Source organism: Trachurus japonicus, chromosome 13 (assembly GCF_045865225.1).
Source record: "Trachurus japonicus isolate A0001 chromosome 13, Traja_1.0".
NCBI lineage: Eukaryota > Metazoa > Chordata > Actinopteri > Carangiformes > Carangidae > Trachurus > Trachurus japonicus.
Window position 1 is genome coordinate 41,935,695 of NC_140919.1, and position 21,747 is coordinate 41,957,441.

Below are 21,747 nucleotides of genomic sequence, written 5' to 3' on the forward strand. Positions count from 1 at the left end.
CATAGCAGTAGGTTTGTTACCTTTATTTGTCGGTGCAAGCTATTCTTAGAACAGTGGAGCAGAGCCGCAAGCTGTTCAGAGCTACGCTACGGAGGCTCATTATGGGATTTCTTGGTTTCCCTCATCAAATACACAATCCAACAACTCCAAAACGCTCTGGTGGACAAGTTGTGAGCTGCACATTCACCACGCTATGAGATAATAACACAATGTTACGAGACGGAGTTGTTTTCATGCTAAACCGCTGATGAGCGTTGCCTTCAGTGACTTTTTTCAGCAAGTAGTTCCGTTATTATCTCATAGCGTGGTGAATGTGCAGGTCACAACTTGTCCACCAGAGCGTTGTGGAGTTGTTGGGTTGTGTATTTGATGAGTTTGATGAGGGAAACCAAGAAATCCCATAATGAGCCTCCGTAGCGTAGCTCTGAGCAGCTCACGGCTCTGCTCCACCGTTCTAAAAATGGCTTGCACCGACAATTTAAAGGTAACAAACCTACTGTACTGAACTATCCCTTTAAGTGTTGGCCTGAATATTCCAGTATCAACACATTTGATTCCAGAAACAACTGCAACAAAGTTGACTTTCTTGTCATGAGAAATAAATAACATAATCCCCTAAACATTGTGTGTCAGCAGGTGACTGTGACGTGATGTCAGGATGGCCTTGTGACATCAGCCACACTTCTAACAGAGGGGATGTTTTCCATGAAGAGGAGGTGAGGGACATGGAGCTGATCCTGAATCTGCCAGAGTCTCCGTTTTTTCACACCTCATCACCTGTGGAGCTGCGAGGGAGGGGGATGAAAAGAGTGGACGACAAGGACCAAGACAGAAATCCCCTGCAGGGATGTGGACAGTGAGTTTGTGGACTTAACAGAATAAAAGTTTGATAATGATTGAATTTAAAATTAAATTCATAATAAGCTACTGATCTTCATTCAGCTTTAGAAGTGAGAGACTGTGTGTCCCGTCTGTTTTCAGGTTGGAACGGAGGTGGGTCCTCTGGCACGAGTTTATGGAGGAACACGCCCACCTGGATATGTGGCTGCGATTGGCTGAGCAGGCCGTCAGCTGCCATAACTCCACCCCCATAACCTACACCGCTGCCAAGGAAAACCTGAGGAAGTTTGAGGTAAAGAAAGATCACACGCAGATATTTGAACAGAAGAAACTTCTTGAAACAGGTTGTTTTTTTTTCCCTTGCTAACAAGCATTGGTCAATACTGAAGCTTCTTATTCAAAACTCCTCACCCAGTCTGACTCTGCATCACCAACATGCACCTCAACTAAACTGTTTTCTGATTCTAAATAATCTTATTCATCCACAACACAGGCAACAAGTCTCACTCTGGAGACAAACATTGCCACTCTTACAGTAACACACTGAAGTACCAAACGCTAACAACAGAGAGCATTACATCGAATATATTTTACCTCTTTAGTTTAAAGTTTGACTTTTTATTTTCAGATAAATCAGTACTTTATCATAGAAATAGAAATAGCACTTCATTGAGTGCACTAAATTATTGTATATTGTAACAAAATTGAACCAGCAGCAACACAGGATTTTGCTTCAATTACATGAAAAATACATTTTATTGTAAAAAAGAAAAAAGAAAAAAAAAAGCAATCAAAATTCCAAAGAGGGTGCACACAAAAAAACATTTTAACTCCCTCTCTTGTGCATTGGCCAAATGTTTTCATCAACACCAGCAAACCAGTCAGACGCAGCAGAGTGGTGGACCACCACATCATCACACGCAGCAACAAATGCTGTGTTTCTTGACCTTTGACCTCTCTGTATTGGAGGGTCCAATGATGACAAACCATCAGAGCAGCTCAGTGATGTTTGCTCCTCTCTGACCGACATCCACAGTTGCCTGCTGCCCAATGACATTTCCTCCTCCTCCTTTTTCCATATAATTTTTATTTTCAGTATTTTGATATGATTCTCTATATATTTCAGTGTGGCTGCAGCAGAAATGCACAATGGTTTGATTGTCTTCGTAACTGTTTTTTTTTTTTTTACATTTGAAAAATGTGCTGTAAAAGCTGAGTGTTTTGCAGGTGCTGAGAAAGAGTTTATGAATTTTGATGACTGTAGTCACTCAATGCATTTTGTGTGAAAGCAATGAAAAGTGATTCACAGTTTGCTCCACATGGACTTGTGTTTTGCAGACTGCGTGTGACACGTGACTTCAGTTTTGCTTGTTAACAATTGAAAAAAAAACTGTAGTAGTCCATTCAATTCTCCTTGAATAAAGTTCATATCTGAGCCCATCTAATTCACTGTAAAAGGTCTTGGGCTTCTTGTTGAAGGAAATATAAAATCTTCATTTTGGATCCTTTGTGCTTTTTCTTCCACATTGTTGCCTTTTTTTTACTGTTCAGTTGTTGTCACTGAGAAGTGGGAGAGTCTGTGGCTGTTCACTTTTTACACATGGACACAAAAACATTGTACAGGTTTGTATGAAAGCAGGTGTAAATGAAGCCTGTAGCAGCCAGTTGAAAAAGTTGTGTGCATGTTCCTTCGTTGCCTCTGATGTGAGTTGTGTTTGTGTGCTCAGCGGCTCGGGTGTGAAGCAGCATCTCGCCTCAAACAGCTGGATAGTCTGACCCAGAAGAATCGAGCTCTAACCCGGTTGTTCCTGGGCGCCATGCAGGCACAGCTGCTGGCGTCGGCGAGGGCGTCCGGGCGGCGATGGGACGATGTGAATGCCAAACTGGAATCCATCAGAGCGCAGCTGAAGGTCAGAGTCCCTCCTGATACTTCCCCTGATGCTGCTCAGACTTTAGTCTCTGCAGAGGTTGTTGCTGTTCTGTGGTGCAGAGCGTCTGTGCTCTATCTTTCTTTTTTTGAACTTCCATTTGAATTTCTGACTTTTGTAACAATAATATTATTAATGTATAAGTGTGACAGTTGACGGTCCTGTCACTATGTCTCCAATTGATCATGTGGCCTGGCTACTTGGCCACAGGGATGTCCCTCTGGTCGACTGGTCAGCGTGAATGACTCTTACCCAGGAGACTGGGGTTCAAACCTCCTTGGTCCTGCCACATAAACAAAGTTGGTTACAGCCGAACAGTTATTATCTATATGTTTAGTCTAGTTTCCAAGTTGATAAAAGTTGGAATAAGACAACTTTATGCCTCAGTCCTCAACACATTTACTCTTCGATATCATTTTAAAGGGACATTGTGTAACTTCTCCTGTTATCTATTCACGAAAATCGTTTATTTCATTCAAAAGTCTGTTTTTCATTAATCAATAATCCCCCCATCAACAAAGTGAAGTGTTCCTTTCAGCTCTGAATATCTCCATGGAGCGGGTAAGCTCGGTGCTGCTGCCATGTGGTGTCTCAGTGAGGAGGAATGGAGCGTTACACTGATGCTGCATTCACCTGCAGTTGGGCAGACGGCCGTCGCTAACAAACCAGATGTCATTTTAGTCACAGAAGTCCAGAGAAAGCCGGTAAAACAATACCACATCGCCATGACAACATATTGTCACGTGTATTGTTTTGCCTCGTGCTGACGGACCACTTGTTTACATAGAGGCTTGTTTATGCCGTTACGTGCAGCGGCTGTCGTCCGTCTGCCGTCTGCCCAATTTCACGTGAATGCAGCATGAAAAATACGATTGAGTTGATTGCGATATACAACCGCAACGCTAGATGGGAGTAATTCCTACACAATGTACCTTTAAGGCCAACGCTCGCGGATGAAAACCACAAAATAGCGTTTTGGAGGCTTGAAAACGCAAAAAAGTGAAACCACCCTCCGGAGTGGTCCCATACTGGAGTGGTCCTGTCCCAGTATCAGCCATGACGGAAATATAGTGATCAAACTGATTAAATTGAGCAATGAAACTCAATGCTTGTAGACGTCTGAGTGCCGTAAATCGTTTCGTATAGTGGACCGACCCGACCACTGTCTCCCAGACGTATAGAGTTACACTATTTGGAAACAGCTTATCGGCCTCATCTGCTGCTGTAGGTTGCACAGAGAGAGATCAGCAGAAACAAGAGACTTTTGCATATCCAGTTAAAAGTTCATATAGTAGCTGTAAATAAATCTCTTTTTTTTCTATGCAATGATTACATCACATCAGTTGAAACCAGTGTGATTTTATGTGAATAGTTCACTTATGTTTAAACCTCCACTGAAACTTGAACATATAAATCAGCAGTAAATATTAGTCTTCATTGAATAAATCCAGTCTAATCCAAAATCATTTTTGTTGTTATAACTGTTGTTGTCAACTGTGGGGCCAGATACTGTATATAATACTGACTGACTAACTGACTGATGTTTCCACCACTGTTGGACAGTGCCTTCTGGAGCAAATAGATTCTATTAGAGGGTCTTTATATCTGTACTGTTGAATACCTCATTGTTAATAGTGACATGACTTTAAATAGTCTTAGTATACACCAGCTGCATGACTGGACTGTGTGGATGCCAGAGGTGTAGGGCTTCACCTCTTGTTACAGGTCGTTGTTACGTCTACTGAGGCGCCCTGGTTTCTGGTAAAGACCTGCCTCTAATGAAAGTCTGTTACACTCTGGAGTTGGTTAGTTATGGACTTCTCTTAAGGATGCACTGCCTTTCTTTCCTCTATCAGCTGTTTGTCTCAGAGTGGGAGGGGTTTGAGGCAGAGAGGGAGGAGCTCTCCCTCTGGTTGGCTGAGCTGGACGTCCGTCTGACTGAAGTGGATCATCTGACTGGAAACACCTGTGAGAAGCTGAGGCGCCTGCAGGTCAGTGCCTGTTGCACAACTAAACTCTTCCTCCTAACTCATGCACAGCACATTAATCTGCCTTTCTGTATTGCGTTTGTGTTTGTGCGTAGTCCCTGCAGCAGTGTGTGTGTGAGAACTCGGCTCGCGTCAACGCCCTGTTGCAGCGCGGCGAGGCTCTGATCCAACGCAGCGAGCCCACTGATGCTCAGCATGTGGAGGGCCGACTGCTGGAGCTGCTGCGCCACTGCAGCCACGTCTACAACAACATCGTACGGACACATACACGGCTGCTCAGCATGAGACTGGTATACACACACACATGCAGAAACACACACACACAAACACATACACACCATCAAATCTTAACAAATGAAATGAGTCACAGTGAGTTCTCACTGATATGAAAGAGGAAGACATGGCTTAGTTCTGCCTGTGTGCACTGATGCACAATAAAGTCAATCTGTTAAAATAATATGTTTCTCAAACTCTCTTAGTAGTAAGTAGCAGCTTTCAATATCAAAGACAAACTAAGCAGGATTATTCCCGTGGCTATGCTACATTTAACCTGCAATCTTTTGTTTATGACAGTTAACACCACATAAACTTACACGCCGTAACATTGTATGTGTTATGTAAGGGATAATGTATCGGCTAAGGGGCGTTGTCCGTCGTGATATATTGCTTAAATAAACCCTGACAGGAAGTATGGTTTCATACTTTCATACTTCTCCATAACAACCAACCAACTGTACATTATCCCGCTTATTACACGGTTTACGAGTAAAATAATTAATTTGAAACATAATGTTGATCAAAATACGACTTTCATTGATTTATAATGGCATCATTTAGCGAATCTGCAAGACCGGTCACTTCCGCTGTTTTGCTGAGCCTCCTCCCGGTGCATTTGAAGCCTTTGATAATCAATCAGTGGATCGATGGATTACCATACACGTGTTACGATGTGTGTATTTTGTGTAGTCGTATCTGTCATAAACAAGAGATTAACTTTACTGTTTACGGGGTGCGTTTGTGTCGCGAAGTCGCGGAGCAACGGTCTGTTATACTTGACGATGGTCATTATACAGAAATAACGGACCGCAGAATGCAGTGATGGACCAATCAGAGAGCAGCATTCAATAGAGCCGTGTAATAAATAGTATTCATTTTTCGCCGGCTTTGTTGTAAACAAATGCACATGACCAGGTGGAGGGTTAGCAACACAGCGGAACTTGCACTTGCATAGTTCCTCTTTAAGTCAGCTCATTGTGTAAATTCTTTTACACCTTTAAAACAAAAGACCTGGATGTTTAGATTAAATCCATCCATAGACTCTACACTGTGGCTTCCTTTTTCTTCTACAAATCAGTTCAATTTTATTATTGTGTGTCTTCTGTGTATCAAGAGAATTTAGTTGTGCGGAACTATCAACAAACAACAGAGATTACAATGTCTGCCTTGGCCTCGCTTATTAACATTAAAGATGTTGTCTCTGTCAGCACATTGAATATATTTGGATCTTTGATTGCTGCTCTGGCAAAAAAAAAAGATATTTCATAATAAAAAATAACAGTTACGTTGTTGGCCTAGTTCCTCTGCTCCCCCTTACACACCGCAGAGCTCACTGAAATGTTGCCTTTCTTTTATAGTTGTCTGCTGCTTCTGCTGAATCCTCTTCCTCCTCCTCCTCTTCGTCCTGCAGGTGTTTGAGGATGACTGGATTCTGTCTCAGGGTCCAGACTCGGGCTGCCCCTCTGAGGCTCTATTAGATGAAGACGGAGCGCTTGATAAATCTCACCTGGACCTCCCTGCAGTTTCAAACCCTCCTAAAGGTAAAACCAGCAACAACAACAAATCAAGTCTCGGTCCACTTCTCCAGGTTGCCAGCCAGTGAACTAACCCCTAACCCCCCCTCACCCCGACCTTCCCCCTCAGTGCCTCAGCACCCTCCCCCTCCTCCCACCCACGAGCACCTGGGGTTGGAGTGGGACCCCTCGGTCGACATCGGACACTCCGTCTGCTGTGACGACGGTGACTCGTCGTATTTCAGCACCAGCACAGGTGAGAGGAAACTCAAGATGCACTGTCATGTAAAACTGGGGACAGATAAGACCACACGACTGGTTTAGAAAAGACTTGGAGGTAACACTAACCGACTGGTTTCAGCAGATTCACACATTTAACAACTGCGCCAGATGAAGGATCTAGCCTACAGTACACGATTTGTCACCTGAACGCACCAAACTCTGGCAGGAGTGGCAGTTTAAAGGGATATTTCAACATTTTTGGCAAATTGGCCTATTGCCGTAATCCCTGTAGTCGTAGCGGTAAGTTTGTTACTTTTAATTGTCGGTGCAAGCTGTTTTTAGATCGGCGGGGCAGAGACGTGAGCTGCTCAGCAAACACAACGGAGGTTAATGGTATTTCTCCGTTTCCCTCATCAAACTAAATACACAATCCAACAACTCCAAAAAACTTGTGGACAAGTTGTGACCTGGACATTCACCATGCCATGCTAACATATAATTACATCATGACAACTACTTTTGCTCTTTAAGTCACTCTGCTGAGCAGCCGTGTCTGGAATGTAGTTCGGGCTATGTACTTACCTCTAAAACAACTCTGTCTTGTAATATTCTATTATTATTCCATGGCGTGGTGAATTTGTCCACGAGAGTGTTTTGGAGTTGTTGGATTGTGTATTTGATGAGTTTGATGAGGGAAAGGCGAAAATACTTTGCGCCGTGCAGAGCTCACGTCTCTGCTCCGCCGATCTAAAAACAGCTTGCACAGACTTTCACAGATGCAGTTAGTTGAGTTAACTTGTGACTCGCTTCATCAGCCTCCTGCCAACAACATACAGCGGCAACTTAGCAAAGTTCCTCTTTTCCTTGTTGTTTCTCTCATTACAAGTCCAGCTCCACATCCAGCAGCCCACAGCTCACAGCCCACAGCACATTAACCCAGCAGTCCTCTCCAGACAATCTAATCTACCACGTTGTCGTCGGTCGACCGTGTTCACTGTCACTGAGTCTGCTGAGTCGGCCAACTACTGAATTCCTCAAAATAAGAAATAAACAAAACGCACACAGTCCACCTCTTTGTGGTTACAGACCTGCAGTCCTGCCTGTGCCAACATGCCACAGCCAATTTTCTTTTCAGAGCCCCATTAAGGCCTGAAAGCAACTTCAGGCTTCTCCCAAACTGGAATAAGGGATTTACAGGCTGGTGCACAAGATTGTCTTTTTGCTCAGAGCTACGGGTTCTGTCCTTGTTACACCAGGTTTAAACCTTTATGTGGTCGCTAAAGTGAATGTGGTGTTGTTGTTTTTTAAAGTACTGTTGTGTATGTGTGTGTGTGTGTGTGTTTTGCAGGACTCTGTCACAAAGATGGCCCCAAGAGGTGGAGCTACCTCAGTTCACTCAGCTCTCTGTCTGAAATCACCAACCAGGAAGCAGACACTGTGAGTTTACAGCAGCCTCAGCATTTACATATTACATATCGACAGCAGGAAATAAACATTAACCCTCTGAGGTCGGTGCCATCGGATATAGCGGGGGTATTGTTTTCCTCTTTCACGTCTATCTCTGGAACACTGAATGATAATGTAGCGATGTAATTCTTATTTTATTGAAAGTGCGACACTTCGGCCTCTACAAAGAGTCCTCTGGTGTGTCTGTAGCTGACCCAGAAGCAGAGTAGTCCCGCCTCAAACATCATGTCCAACAGGAGACTCCTGTCCCATCACAGGACGGGCCACAGTCCTATAGGAGACCATGTGCCAAAGAGTGTTCATTTACTGTACATCCAGATGGCTGCTCTGTTGCCTTGTATGATCGCCATTATCGGGAAAGTCAGCCGTAAATGTAAGAAATAATGTGTAGATTACCAGTTAAGTAGTATTTTACCCAAGATAAGAGCAAGACATGGGCTTCATAAGGAAGGAGAAAGTTTGTTCACTGTGGGAAATGAGACGATAAAACCAGAGCAGCCCATAGATGTCAGGCCTGATGTGGCTCTCTGCCTCATGCAGACACACACTGGTTTCATGCCAGGCCACTGGGGCTTTTTGTAAACAATGTAAATAATATATTTATTTTGTATCATGGTGAGAGCCCTTTATTCTTTCCCTCCTTCTCCCCAAGACCTCAAAGAAAGAACAGTTCCAGTATATAGCGTCTAAAAAAAAGTTTATAATAATATTCTGTGTGTTTCCGGCAAATTTAGTTTTAAAAGTATTAAAGGGATACTTCACCCAAAATCGATAATTCACCAATCATCTACTCACCGTCATGCCAAGGAAGGGTTTGGAAAACTTTCAGAGTTTTCAAAACGCTTTAGGAGTTCCAGGGGGGGTCCGGCTGGCAACGGGTTTTCATATAATGGCGGCGGATAGGACGAGCAGTATGGAGGTATCTGGATGTTTCATAGTGTGTGTTTTTGGACAATTCAAAAGTGAGCACTATCCACCGCCATTATATGAAAATCTGTTGCCAGCCGGACCCCCCCTGGAACTCCAAAAGAGTTTTGATAACTCTGAAAGTTCTCCAAACCCTTCCTTGACATGACGGTGAGTAGATGATTGCTGAATTATCAATTTTGGGTGAAGTATCCCTTTAATACACAAGGAGACCAGGTAAGATAAATACAGAAGAAAATGCCATAGACTCTGAAGGGTTAAAACTTATAGAGCAAAAAACATGTATGTCAATGAGAGCAACTTTTTTGTGAATGTAGCTGTCTTAAAGGGACAACGAGGAGTTTCTATTTGGTTATAAAAAAGTCTCATATTAATGTGGATGAATCTCCGTTACCACTTGTTAATGGTCCATTTTAGATAAATCTATGGTTTTGTCTCTATGGTTATTTTGTTATTATTAGTGGTGGTGGAAATGCTGGGCGAGCCGACCAGCGTTTCTTTACTTTCGGTTTCGTGGTGAGTCATGAGAATAACGCCGCCGTATGAATCTCCGTTTATGGTGGGAACTACGACGGTATGTGACCGTCTTCCAACCTCTGACTTTAATTCTTGATGAATGAAAACATGAGTCTGTCTTGCGCCGGTCAAAGAATTTCACGGTGCGGAGGCTCATAAATGTAGTGTGAAAACACTTTGCTTTTCCAAAACTCCTGGTTGTCCCTTTAAACTACTGTGTACATGAGAGAGAACAGATGCAGGGCTGCAACCAGCTGAGTGCAGCCAGACCCTGATGGGTTTTCACCTGGTCTTATTCAAGCTGTTTTCCTCAGTATGACAAATAGCCTAAGTAAGTGGTGTGACTTCTGTGATGTGAAGGATTCATTTTAAATACATTTTAATGCAGCGTCCGACGTGATGTGTTGAAGGAGAACAAAACCACATGGAGTTTTTCCTCCTAATTTCATTGTCGCTCTCTCCTCTCTGTTGTTCTGCTCTGACCCAGATGCTACATGGCCCAGAGGCCTCGTCTGTCCATCTGTCTCTCTCTCTCTCACACACACACACACACACACACACACACACACAGGCCTACAAACACAAACAAACACAGACACACAGACAGAGACACACTCAGTCATTGATGTTCCAATGCACCAGCTATCTAAAAATGTTCTCGGCCGCTGGCTGTCGGCTTTATGAGCCGGTTACAACAGTTCACCTCCTCCTCTGCTGATTTATTGATGGCGCCAGGCGTGTGTGGCACCTTTATATGTTCTCAGGTACATCACTTTCTTTTTTTTTGGCTTTGTTTTGGCAAGACATGGGAGTGGAGAGATGTCAGCAGCTGCAGGAATGAAGAGAAATGGTCATGAAAAAGACACAAAAACAACAAAAAAACTAGATGAATTGAGCAGGAAACAGAAACGAGGACAGAAATTGTCATAGAAATCTTTGAAGTGAGTATCAGTATCACCCTCCTCTAGCCTGCAGCGACACCACACCCCCACCCTCCCCCCAACTCTGTATTTTTGTCTGTCTCACACCCCCACACACTGTTGCACTGTGGGTGAACCCCAAAGCCCGACAGGAAGAGATGAACTGAGACACACGTGAAAGTGAATTAGCATCTGATTACAGCTGCAGCTTCCCCAACAAAGACATCAGAGTGTGTACGTGTGTGTGTGTGTGTGTGTGTGTCACCTCGCAGCATCTTCTCCTCTCCTCAACCTGATTTATTTATCGGACCTGTGATGTCAGCGTGTCCTCCCCCGCCGCTGTCTGCCTGGAGGACGTGACGGGGTTCGGCTTCATTAAGTCTGTGACCGGGTGATCTTGTGTCCGGGTTGCTCGTGTTGTGACTGCTGCAGAGCTCTGTGTCCGTCAGCTGGAGCTTTTAGACATCATTTCAGTTTTGTCATTTAAGCCGACGTGGATGTGAAATCCTGAATGAGGATGGTGTGTTGATTTAAGTTGATGTATTCAGAGGATGGGAAGTGTCTCAAATGGTAAATTTAAACACCTCCTTCTGTCTAGGAGTGTCACAGTCTAAACAAAAACAAGGCTTTGTGTGATATGAATAGTGAATAGTGTGGGATCATGGGAGTGAACTCTGAGCCTCTCCTGGTTTGAATTCCTTCTGTGTCAATCAGGAAGTCATGATTACTTGTTTTCACAATTAATCGTGGTATCCACCACTTTATTTTCCCATGATCCATTGCGTCACACCACAACGGAAGTCGGTTTTCAACCCCGTAGTAGCATTCTAGCGAGCGGCTAACTGGTAGCGTTAGCGGCTAACTGGTAGCGTTAGCCACCGGTGTAGGTACCAAATGTGGGGGCTCCGGGCTGCCAAAACCGTTTTGACTAATCTGATGTTTGTCAAGTCTACAAAACGAATTACCGAACAAACACCACCACTTCTGTGTGCACGCCTCTGCAACTAGTCATGGCTATCGTAGTTGTTAGCTTTGCTGCTGCTGACAGCTAACAGCAGTAGCTAAACTAACACCAGGACGTCAGCTGTTAAAACCCTCCCGTTGTCGGACACCACATGAAACTACTCCAGTTAGCTCAGTCATGTTGGAACAAAGATATCTGCTGGAAAAAATATTTTTTTCAGCTGTTTATTGAGTTATTTAAGACACTGCTAACAGCTAACGGTTAGCCCAGCTAACGTTAATCTAAAATGTAATGAATGGAGTGTCATGGCGACACCCAGCGTCGTTCTCCGGAAAGTGGTGGATTAAACGCCACAATTAATTGATCATAAAGATTCCTAAATACCGTCAGTTTCCGAAAAAGATAATGACGAAACCATATCGGCAGATGTTCGCCGAAGTAAAAGAAAATGCACAGATACTGGTCCATTTATCTAACATTTATCTAACGTGACACTGAACTGGTAGGAATTGTCATTTGTAATTAAAATAATCATAATACCATGATTATTTCTCTGACAATCGTATCAAGAAAATCTATAATCGTGACATCCCTATCCACCTTTTTCTGAACGTCAAAAACGTAGCCTGTTTTGCCGGTTTTGCTCTTCCGGTGGAATTTTATGTTTACGTTTCCATGGTTTCAGTAGTCGCGATAAATGCATGGATTTCTTTTCTTTTTTTTTTCAATGAAAATCTGTAAAACGCATGGATCATCACAGCAGCTTTTAACAGTGGATATCACACAAATTGACATCCTTGTTAAAAGCCAGCGTTAGTAGATCCATGCGTTTACCGCAACTATGACAACGACTCAAAACCATGGAAACGTAAACGTACAATTCCACCAAACCGGCAAAACTGGAAGCCGGTTTTGACCATAGATGACGTTCGGAAACTTGTGGATTGTGTCAATGGTTGAGTTGATCAAACTAAATCATCCCAGGCTAGAGGATTAAAACAGCAGCAACACATAGACAGCTGTTATACTTCAAAACAAACAAACAAACAAACAGTAATTAAGTAAGATAAATTCACATTCTGACGTCCAACGACAAAAATCCACGTTGAGTTTCTGTCTAAGCACAACACACACACACGATCAGAGAGGAAATTACATCATTATCAGGAGCTGAAATGGAGCTTCATCAAGATTAAAATCACACATCCGATTTTCCTGTTGGAGAATAGATAGAAACATTTGGAGAAAAAGGGGAAAAACTCATGAATGTGTAGTCATATATTTAGACCTTTTAATCTGTTAGATATACAGTGTATACAGCTCTGGAAAACAAATGATCAGTTTCTCTGGTTTTACTATTTATAAACACAACACTTTTGTTTTATTCCGTAAAATACTGACACGATTTATCCCAAATTCAAAATAAAAATATTGTAATTTGTATTGTATTTGTATTTCCAGAAAATTACAACTGGTCAAATTAAGAAAAAAGATGCAGTGTTTTCAGGCCTGGAATAATGAAAAGAAGACAAGTTCATATTCATTTTCAAACAACACTAACTTAACTTAATGAAGAAGTCAGAAATCAACATTGGTGGAATAACCCTACTTTTTAATCACAGCAGTGGCTTTATACTCTTCCTCATTAAATCAGTGTCTCATTAAATAGAATGAGTTGTGTTTCTGTTGAATTCCAACAGAAGCACAACTCATTTTATTTGTGACGAGTGGTCTGTGTCCAAACATTTGACTGGTACTGTAAATACACATACAGTATATAGTTAGTTGGATGATCATCAGACCTCTGAGAACTGACATTTTGTTGTTGATGTCAAGCCAGCTCATCATCAAATGAAGAAAAAGCTTTTTCATTCCTAACTTAGACAGCACAAATTTACTATCTGTTTTTATTTACTGTAGTCGTTCCAGCACAGGAATTCTCAGAGTTATGTGATGAGGATGTTCATATTCTATTAAAGATGGAGACGATACTGATTGTATCATTGGTAACTGTCAACTCCAAAAATAGAACGTGTGACTGTCCTGGAATTGGAAGTGGAAGTGGGCATTGCAGCTTATTATTAATGCAGCTGAAAGAAATGTAAACTATAAGAGCCCAGATTGGTCCACACTGATACTGTTACTCCATCCTCACATCATGATGCTGCATCCTTCACCAGAGTCAGAGCATTCATAGACGCGATCCTCCTGTAGATTTGTTCCAAACAGCCAGGATGGAAAACACTGACCTCTGTTTTCTGTGCAGCTGGGATGGCCCCACCAGACCCACCACCCCGGGGTCTTCTCACCAGTTCCCACCCTGGACACGGAGTCACAGCAGAGTGGGGACCAGTGGCCGAGCTCGACTCCAGACAGACAGGACGGCGAGCCAATCGGCTTTGATGGCGGGCGAGTGAGGGCGTGGCTGGGAGTGCAGAGCTTAACCCTGCCAGAGAGGAGGACTTCCTGTTCCAGAGCTGTGCAGACTGACCTGCACACTGACCTGCAGGCTGATGGGGAGGTGATGGAGGTGAGGTCACCTTTATTTACACTGTTGAAGCCTTTTTCTCTTTGTTAAACTCAAACACAAACACACACAAAGTAAATCACCTTGTGAGGACCAGACGCACATAAATGACACCAGTCATGGTCTTGATGACTGAACCTCAGGGTGAATTCAGACCTGTGGCTCGTTTTCTTTGTTCCAGTTCAGGAGCTAAACTGATACAACTGTTTCATTCTTCTTTTGGTTTAGTTTGTGTTCACACGGTCGGTAACAGTCCCAAGTGGTCCCAAGATGTAAACAAATGCCATGAGCGAACCAACTGTTCTCTGATTGGTCAGAAATCTTACCTGGAAGGAGGAGAAGGTTATTCAGGAAAAACTAAAAACATGGAATGGAGGTCTAAACGGGCCTGAAAATTAAATCCAACCTAGTCCGAACTGCAGTTGAAGACCGGACCTGACCCGCTCCGAGTCATTTGTGTATATTTTCGGCCTGAATCCGGCCTGATCCAGCACGTCTGGTCGTTGAGAACCAATGAACATCAGCAGCGTGTTACGTGTTGTGTCGGTTACTGAGTCGATTACATTCTCAGTTTGGTATCAAATGTAAGCGTAAACTAAAATACTGGGACCAAATCCTAAAGAGGCTGCGTTTGAAAATCCAGTATCACTATGGCCTAGTGGATTCTTCAAAGATCCTTCAAATGTGTGTGTACCTGGACAGTGGAGGATCCAACAGGAGGGTCCTTCATGTCTCGACCTGTTTGAACATTCAGTGTGCACCAGGAAGCAAACAACACAGCAGACAGCTGGAGGATCAGAGTCCCGTTACGGTACAACCAGGGGCCTTAAAACCACAAGATTTTGTGATTAAAAATTACATTTCATGAACGTTACTAGGCAACCAGAGCTGGTTCAGCATTTATGGTCCACAGCAGCCACGAAGGATCACATCTCTGTAGACCATGTCTTCTGAATTGGGACACAGCTGTAGTCTGTTGTGGGTCAGCAGAATAAATGGCACAGGCTGTCAAAACAGCTTTGAAAATGATGATCTTCTGTCCATCTCCCATGCCACTTATCTGTGCAGGGGGGCTGCAGCCAGTCGCAGCTGACACGGGGGGCTACACCCTGGACAGGTCACAAGTCTATCATAGAGCCGACATATAGAGACAAACAAGGCACACTCACTTTTATTTTATGGAGTTGCTAATCAACCTCAACCAGCACAGAGTAGGGATGTACCCAAACCCAAATATGTTATTCAGAAGAACACAAATAATGCTTTGAACCAGAATAGTTTTTCTGCCCTAAGTTTCTCCTCATTATTCAGGAGCTTTTTTCTAAAGATAAAGAAACGTTTGGATGTGTGTTTTGAGCGTGATTTTGAACCAACTACAAGAGATTAAAACAAAACGGAACAAAAACACTTGTTGGTGCGTGTTTTGAGCCAATCACATCCATGCACCAGACGCTGCCACAGTTTGGAGCCCTCAGACTCAGTCCCTTACGTTATCACAGAGGAGCAGCAGCACATAACCAGGTGACTGTGGTTCACACTCCAACACAGTAGGTGGCGCTAATGCACCTTAACGGGGAAAGAAGCGGCTATAAAAAAGATGGATGCTTTTTTTGAGAGTCACAACCCCGCGAAACGACTGGTTTCACTACCAGAATGTGATCCATTCAGTCCGATTACATTTGGAAAGTCTATAAGAGCTGCACGATTAAATGATTGTATTCCCGTTCTAGTTAGCCGACAGCTAAAGCGGAAGCTAGCTCGGTGGAAGTCTCTAGTGCGCCCACTTCTGGTTTCTTCTCGAATACGAGTAACGAATCCAAAAGTTTTTTTTAAAGCCCGAATCCGAACTCGAATACAAATAGTAGGGGAGAGTGGGGTAAGGTGAGCCACTTTCTGTATTCAGGATCACTACATCAAGACAATTATAGTTTTGTTGCTAACTAACACATTTGCATATATTTCAGGATGTTTTGCATCCCTACAAACTAACAGAATGAGTGTAAATATAACTGTTTTTAAAATATAGCATGTTCAAAAAAAGTGGTCTTACCCATAGGAGTGGGGTAAATTGATCAACCCCCCCTTCTTTCCTTCCATCCATCTCCTACCTCCCCCTTTACTTAATATTTCATCTGTCCAGGTTACAGGTGAACACAAACTGCAGGGACTTCCTGCTGAGCCACCAACTCACTGAGATTTGGGGAGTTTTGCACTTACGTCGCATCTTGGGAAGAATCCCAGATATTTTTCTTTGAAAGTAAAGTTTGGCCTCACTATAAACAACTTTTCCTGTTTATACTTTCTGTAATCACAAACATACAGAATCTTGATTTAATCATTTGGACATATACAGCCAAAATACATTCACTAAGTGTATAGGATAGGTGGCTCAACTTACCCCTGGCCAGATGGATCAACTTACCCCACAGCTACCTTAGCTTGGGTTTATTACTCCCACAGCTAAAATGGTGCAGTTTCATGCTAGGTTTACTACCTCATGTTGTAGCTCATAGATACCACAACCCATGTATAAAACAAATTTGCAATCATCTCTTTTGGTCTAAACACAATTCTCATGAAATTTATGATCGACGAAATTCACTCTCGAGAGTGAAAAATGATTTTTTGGTCATAAATGTTAAACCACTTTACTCACGTGGTTCTAACCTTCACAGACTCCATGAAATGATGCCTGCCTCCCAAATATTTGGTCACATGCTAACTTTTTCCTATAGTTTCCTAGAAACAAGGGGTGGGTCAACTTACCCACTGGCTCATCTTACCCCACTCTCCCCTACACTGGCTGTACATCCCTAGCACAGAGATCATTATACACCACGGAATAATAGAAAGAGTGAAGTGTCCCTAGTGCTAGAAGTTCAGTTGTTATTACAGCGGCGCAAGTTCAAATCCTGCTCCTGTGGTTTTCTGCCTGGGATCTCCTCTCTCTCTTTGCCCCTGTCATATTCAGATAATGGCCAAGAAGTAACTCTGACAATATAACACACACACTGATTGATGTCAGAACCTCCACATCCAACTTTATCTTTCTCTGCACAGAACTTCAGGTCCCTGCACCCTCTGTAGAGACGGTGGAGGAGCAACTGTCCTCTGTTTCCTCTCTCCATTAGACTTCATTGGCCTCGGCCCTCGTTTTCTCTCCCTCTCTCTCATTACTGGTGAAAGCGTCTATTTATTCTCCTCTTCCTGCGTCTCGTCCGCCGCTCCTCGGGCCGCCGAATGAATCCATAAAGTCTTGATTTATGCGTCGAGTGCTGGCTGCACTTTTAAGTGTCGCTATAAAAACAGGAGAGAAACACAATCTGACTTTCTCCGTTCCTTCCCACCTCTTTACTTCCCCTCTTCCCCTCGTTTGTGTCTTTCCTGCGTGTGACGTGCAGCGGCTCAGATCGCTGCTCACACACACACGGAGGAGACGGGAATGAAGACAGGGAGGCAGAGAAAAGTTGATGGATGAGTTTCTGGGTCAAATCTCTTGACAAAGGGTGTGTCTGTTGTTGTAATTAGAGACATTTTACACATATTCATTTGCAATGTGTGACTTTGACTGAATGTGTGTTTGTGTGTAATAGCATTGGCACTTTCTAATGGAGGCTCATTACTGACAAAACTATTGAGCAAACACAAAACACATTGGAGCAGAAATCAACCTGCTGATCTGAGAGCAGTGGAGGAGAGAATCAGGTTTAATCAGTAGTTTAGAGCAGCAAGGGAACAGACACAGAGTGAGGGAACAGACACAGACTGAGGGAACAGACAGAGTGAGGGAACAGACACAGAGTGAGGGAACAGACACAGACTGAGGGAACAGACACAGAGTGAGGGAACAGACAGAGTGAGGGAACAGACACAGACTGAGGGAACAGACAGAGTGAGGGAACAGACACAGACTGAGGGAACAGACACAAACTGAGGGAACAGACACAGACTGAGGGAACAGACAAAGGCTGACGATATCTCAAATGAACTGCTATCGATCTATTGATGATAATGATGCACGCAGCACCATGAAGCCCTGTGGGGAGGAATAAACTCTATATGTGCAGATATTTATCTAAGCTGATTGTTCTTGAACAGTTTTCCATGTGAAGCTCTGAGACGTGGCCTGAAACCACGCAGGATTAACAGAAGCTCTCTGTTCTTCAGGCCCAGGAAGAGAAGTCCTGTTGTGAAGAGGCTGAGCTTCTCCTCTCAGAACAAAGGTGAGAAAACTCCGAAGCAGTCGGAGCTCCACACAGATGTAGCGATAACACACACACAGACCGGCTGCAATTTACAAGATATTTACAAAACCACAGAGTTTAGCAGAACACTGTCCTTTATATTCATGAAGAGAAGTCTCTGAGGCGAAGCACAGAAGGTCAGTGGGCAATGGTGAGATGTGTGATTCAAAGACATTGTGTGTGTGATTAATGCTCCAGTTGTCGTGCTACACAGCATTTTCTTTCTCTGTCAAAGAAACTTAACACATCATCTGTCTAAGAGGAGCCAAGTCATGGGTGATTTGAGGTCAGCCAGCATCCAAACGCTCTGCCTTCCTCAATTAGTGTGAATTAATTTCACCATTTTCTGGTGCTAAGACTCCAGAACCAGAGTCAACATCCTCTCTCACCAAAACCTCCGATGGCTCAAAGAAAATTTCTCAAATGATTAAATTATTTTATTTTTTCATATTTTATTTAATGAGTTTTATTTTCAACAATTTAAATGTATTAGAAAATAAGTGCTCATTCAATTTGGTTTTAGGGGAATTGAAGAGATTAGTTGAGTTTATAAGTCTTTCTGCAAAGAACAGGGAACTTAAGCAGCAGAATCCCTCATTTACCTTTGCATTTATCTTAGATTATCTAGATTTAGTCACATTAAAATATACTAAATGTATAAAGTGCTTCAGAGCTGCAGGTGTTTTTGTTTGTGCCATAGACATTGATAGTTTTATTAAGTCTGAGATATAAGTTCAGGATCCATCAGGGCCTGACATTGTTTTTTTTATTTGTTCCCCTGCAGCCATGTGTCCCTTGATTTACTATAATCTTCTTTTATGGTTTGTATTTGTCTTGTTTTTCTTTTTAAAAGAATTTTCGTCTTTGCTGTGAACACTGAGGAAGCTGAAGACAGACATGCAGGTTCACCTAAGTGCTGACTCTAAACTGCCTGTAGGCATGGGCTGTGACTGTAAGATGGTTATTTGCCTAGACTGACTGATTGATAGATAGATAGATAGATAGATAGATAGATAGATAGATAGATAGATAGATAGATAGATAGATAGATAGATAGATAGATAGATAGATAGATAGATAGATAGATAGATAGATAGATAGATAGATAGATAGATAGATAGATAGATAGATAGAGGTTCACTCCACCTGGGCCCATGGAGACTTTCTGCCTCCAGTAACAAGACCAGAGAGTTGGGCATAACACAACAGACACTAACATCTCCACCTCCTCCTCCACAGTGTGTCCTCCAGCAGTGGGGCTGCCTCCTCTTCCTCCTCCTCCTCCTCCTCCTCCTCCTCCTCCTCCTCCCCCTCCTCCTCCCTGTGTCTCTACCTCCTCCTGGCTGCAGCTGTGACCCTGCTGGCCTGTTGGATCTGGGTCGCCGTGGAGTCGCCGTGTCACCGTAGCAGCAGGATGCCGCGGAGCTTTCACCTGACGCTGAGATACGTCAACGGGCCCCCGCCCACCTGAGGACCGCCCACACACTCTCATGGACTGAGTTTGGATAAAGGAGGTTCCTCAAGGCTCGACATGAGTCTACAACTCATCTCATCTCACCCGACAGAAACTGTGGCTTCAAATCCTAAAAACTGTGAAACAAGGCCAGAATCCTTAATGCCACCAAGAATCACAACTCCATGCTTTCAGTGTCATAACGTGGCTCCTCGTTCAGGATGTTCCTGCGTCCTGCTTCCAGTTTAGTTCTGTCAGAGCTTCTATATTTAAATACATCCCCCAAAGCCAGACCTCAACCAGAGGTCAGGCCTTAAACTATTTAATATAACTGAAGCAGAGTGAGTGTGAACATTCAAGAAGTTGTACTATGTCATGATGTATTTTTGTGTGTTGGTGTGTATCAGTGAAAACACTCACCACAGCCAGACGAATGCTACAGTACATTATTGGAGCATTAGCTGGTTATGGATGAATTCAAAGTTGTACATCTGGTTTTGTTCCTCGTGACTCAATGTATATGTTGGGAAAACAAAGGAAATGTTAAGTACGGTGGCCCTGAGAGCTCAAAACACACTGCAAAAACTCAAATATCTTACCAAGAATATTTGTCTTATTTCTAGTCAAAATGTAATTTCTAGTTATAGCAAATCTCATTCTACTTAAAATAAAACTCATCACATTAAAAAGTAGCTTGTTTTTAGACACTTTTTACTTCTTTCAATGATATTTTCACTTGAAATAAGTAGAAAAATCTTATAGTGGATCAAGTTTTTCTTCCTTATTACAAGCACAAAAAACCTGCTTTCACTGGCAGATTTTTCTACTTATTTCAAGTGAAAATTTGTTTGAAACAAGTAAAAAAAAATATCAAAAAACAAGTTAATTTTTAGGTGATGAGTCTTATTTTAAGTGGAAAGAGATTAGTTTTGACTAAGAATTAGACATTTTGACAAGAAATAAGACAAATATTCTTCGAAAGATTTTGAGTTTTTGCAGTGCACTGCAACTAAAAAAAAACGGCAAATACTAAGAAACGGAAGTGTTTTCAGGGGACACAAAAAATGAGTGAACCTGGTTCAGACAGTGTGACGAGAAATATTAATACATCCAGCTTTGCTGTAGAGGTCACAAAGCTTTGAAAACCAGGTGACCAACCCAGTCTTATCACTTTTTAGTGTCTCCTGGAAACACTTTGCAGCGTTGTCAAGTTCATAACGATGTTTTCTGAGTTTGTTTGCATTTTGTCCATTTGCATGTGAGCTTTCCAGGCCACCGTACACAGAAGGGCTTCAATTATCAGACAGAATAGCCTGTTCTTATACAGCAGTGGATTTGCTAACAGTCAGTGAGTTAGCACAGAGAGGAACAGCCAGACAGATTCACACGTTGGGTTGTTTTTTGATGAGTAATGGTAGATAGCCAGACTACTGTAGAAACGTAGCAGTTGCACCGTAGAGATGAATCCATCGGTCACATCAACTGACTCACATCGTCATGTCGACAGTGAATGGAAGAGAGTGATGGTTATGACATAAAGTGTAATCTGTGCTAATGTAGCTAAAGCTAAGGTAAAAGTGCAACTTTGTCCGCCTGCCGTCGATGTGACGATGATGAGCTATGTACCTGTCCTGCCTCACCATCACAGCACTTGTATTTGTGACTCATGAAGATGTTGTATATTCACTGCTTTTGTCTGTTTTTTTCCGTGGTTTGTTGTTTCTATGCTTTGTCTCCAGACTACAAATCACAGCCGGCGAACATTACCGCTGAGCGCTCTCCAGAGCAACGCCAGCGGTTTAGATTTATGGAGGTGGTTTTCCTCGTTAACTGTCAGACTCTTCCACCTCTATGAAGATCCTCTCGCTGAGACGTGAATCTTTCTGCAGGGATAATCCATCAGTTTCTCTAACGTTATTTGTTGCCGTCTGTGCCTGGTGATCCATTTGAAAGCAGCCGTA

The 21,747-nt window shown here is 42.9% G+C and overlaps 1 protein-coding gene across 1 annotated transcript in view; it reads left to right on the forward strand.

Annotated features, from left to right (window-relative positions):
- The window catches only part of LOC146976681 (nesprin-2), a 60,387-nt gene extending 40,345 nt beyond the window's left edge, over window positions 1–20,042 (forward strand). Inside the window, exons 2-13 of the mRNA XM_085794553.1 lie at window positions 634–856; window positions 982–1,132; window positions 2,568–2,750; window positions 4,625–4,759; window positions 4,852–5,046; window positions 6,444–6,600; window positions 6,677–6,802; window positions 8,117–8,205; window positions 10,364–10,366; window positions 13,829–14,092; window positions 18,257–18,312; window positions 19,573–20,042. Coding sequence (XP_085650679.1) covers window positions 651–856; window positions 982–1,132; window positions 2,568–2,750; window positions 4,625–4,759; window positions 4,852–5,046; window positions 6,444–6,600; window positions 6,677–6,802; window positions 8,117–8,205; window positions 10,364–10,366; window positions 13,829–14,092; window positions 18,257–18,312; window positions 19,573–19,804 — 1,797 coding nt within the window. The 5' untranslated portion in view covers window positions 634–650 and the 3' untranslated portion in view covers window positions 19,805–20,042. The remainder of the gene's footprint in view (window positions 1–633; window positions 857–981; window positions 1,133–2,567; window positions 2,751–4,624; window positions 4,760–4,851; window positions 5,047–6,443; window positions 6,601–6,676; window positions 6,803–8,116; window positions 8,206–10,363; window positions 10,367–13,828; window positions 14,093–18,256; window positions 18,313–19,572) is intronic.
- Window positions 20,043–21,747: the final 1,705 nt, after the last annotated feature.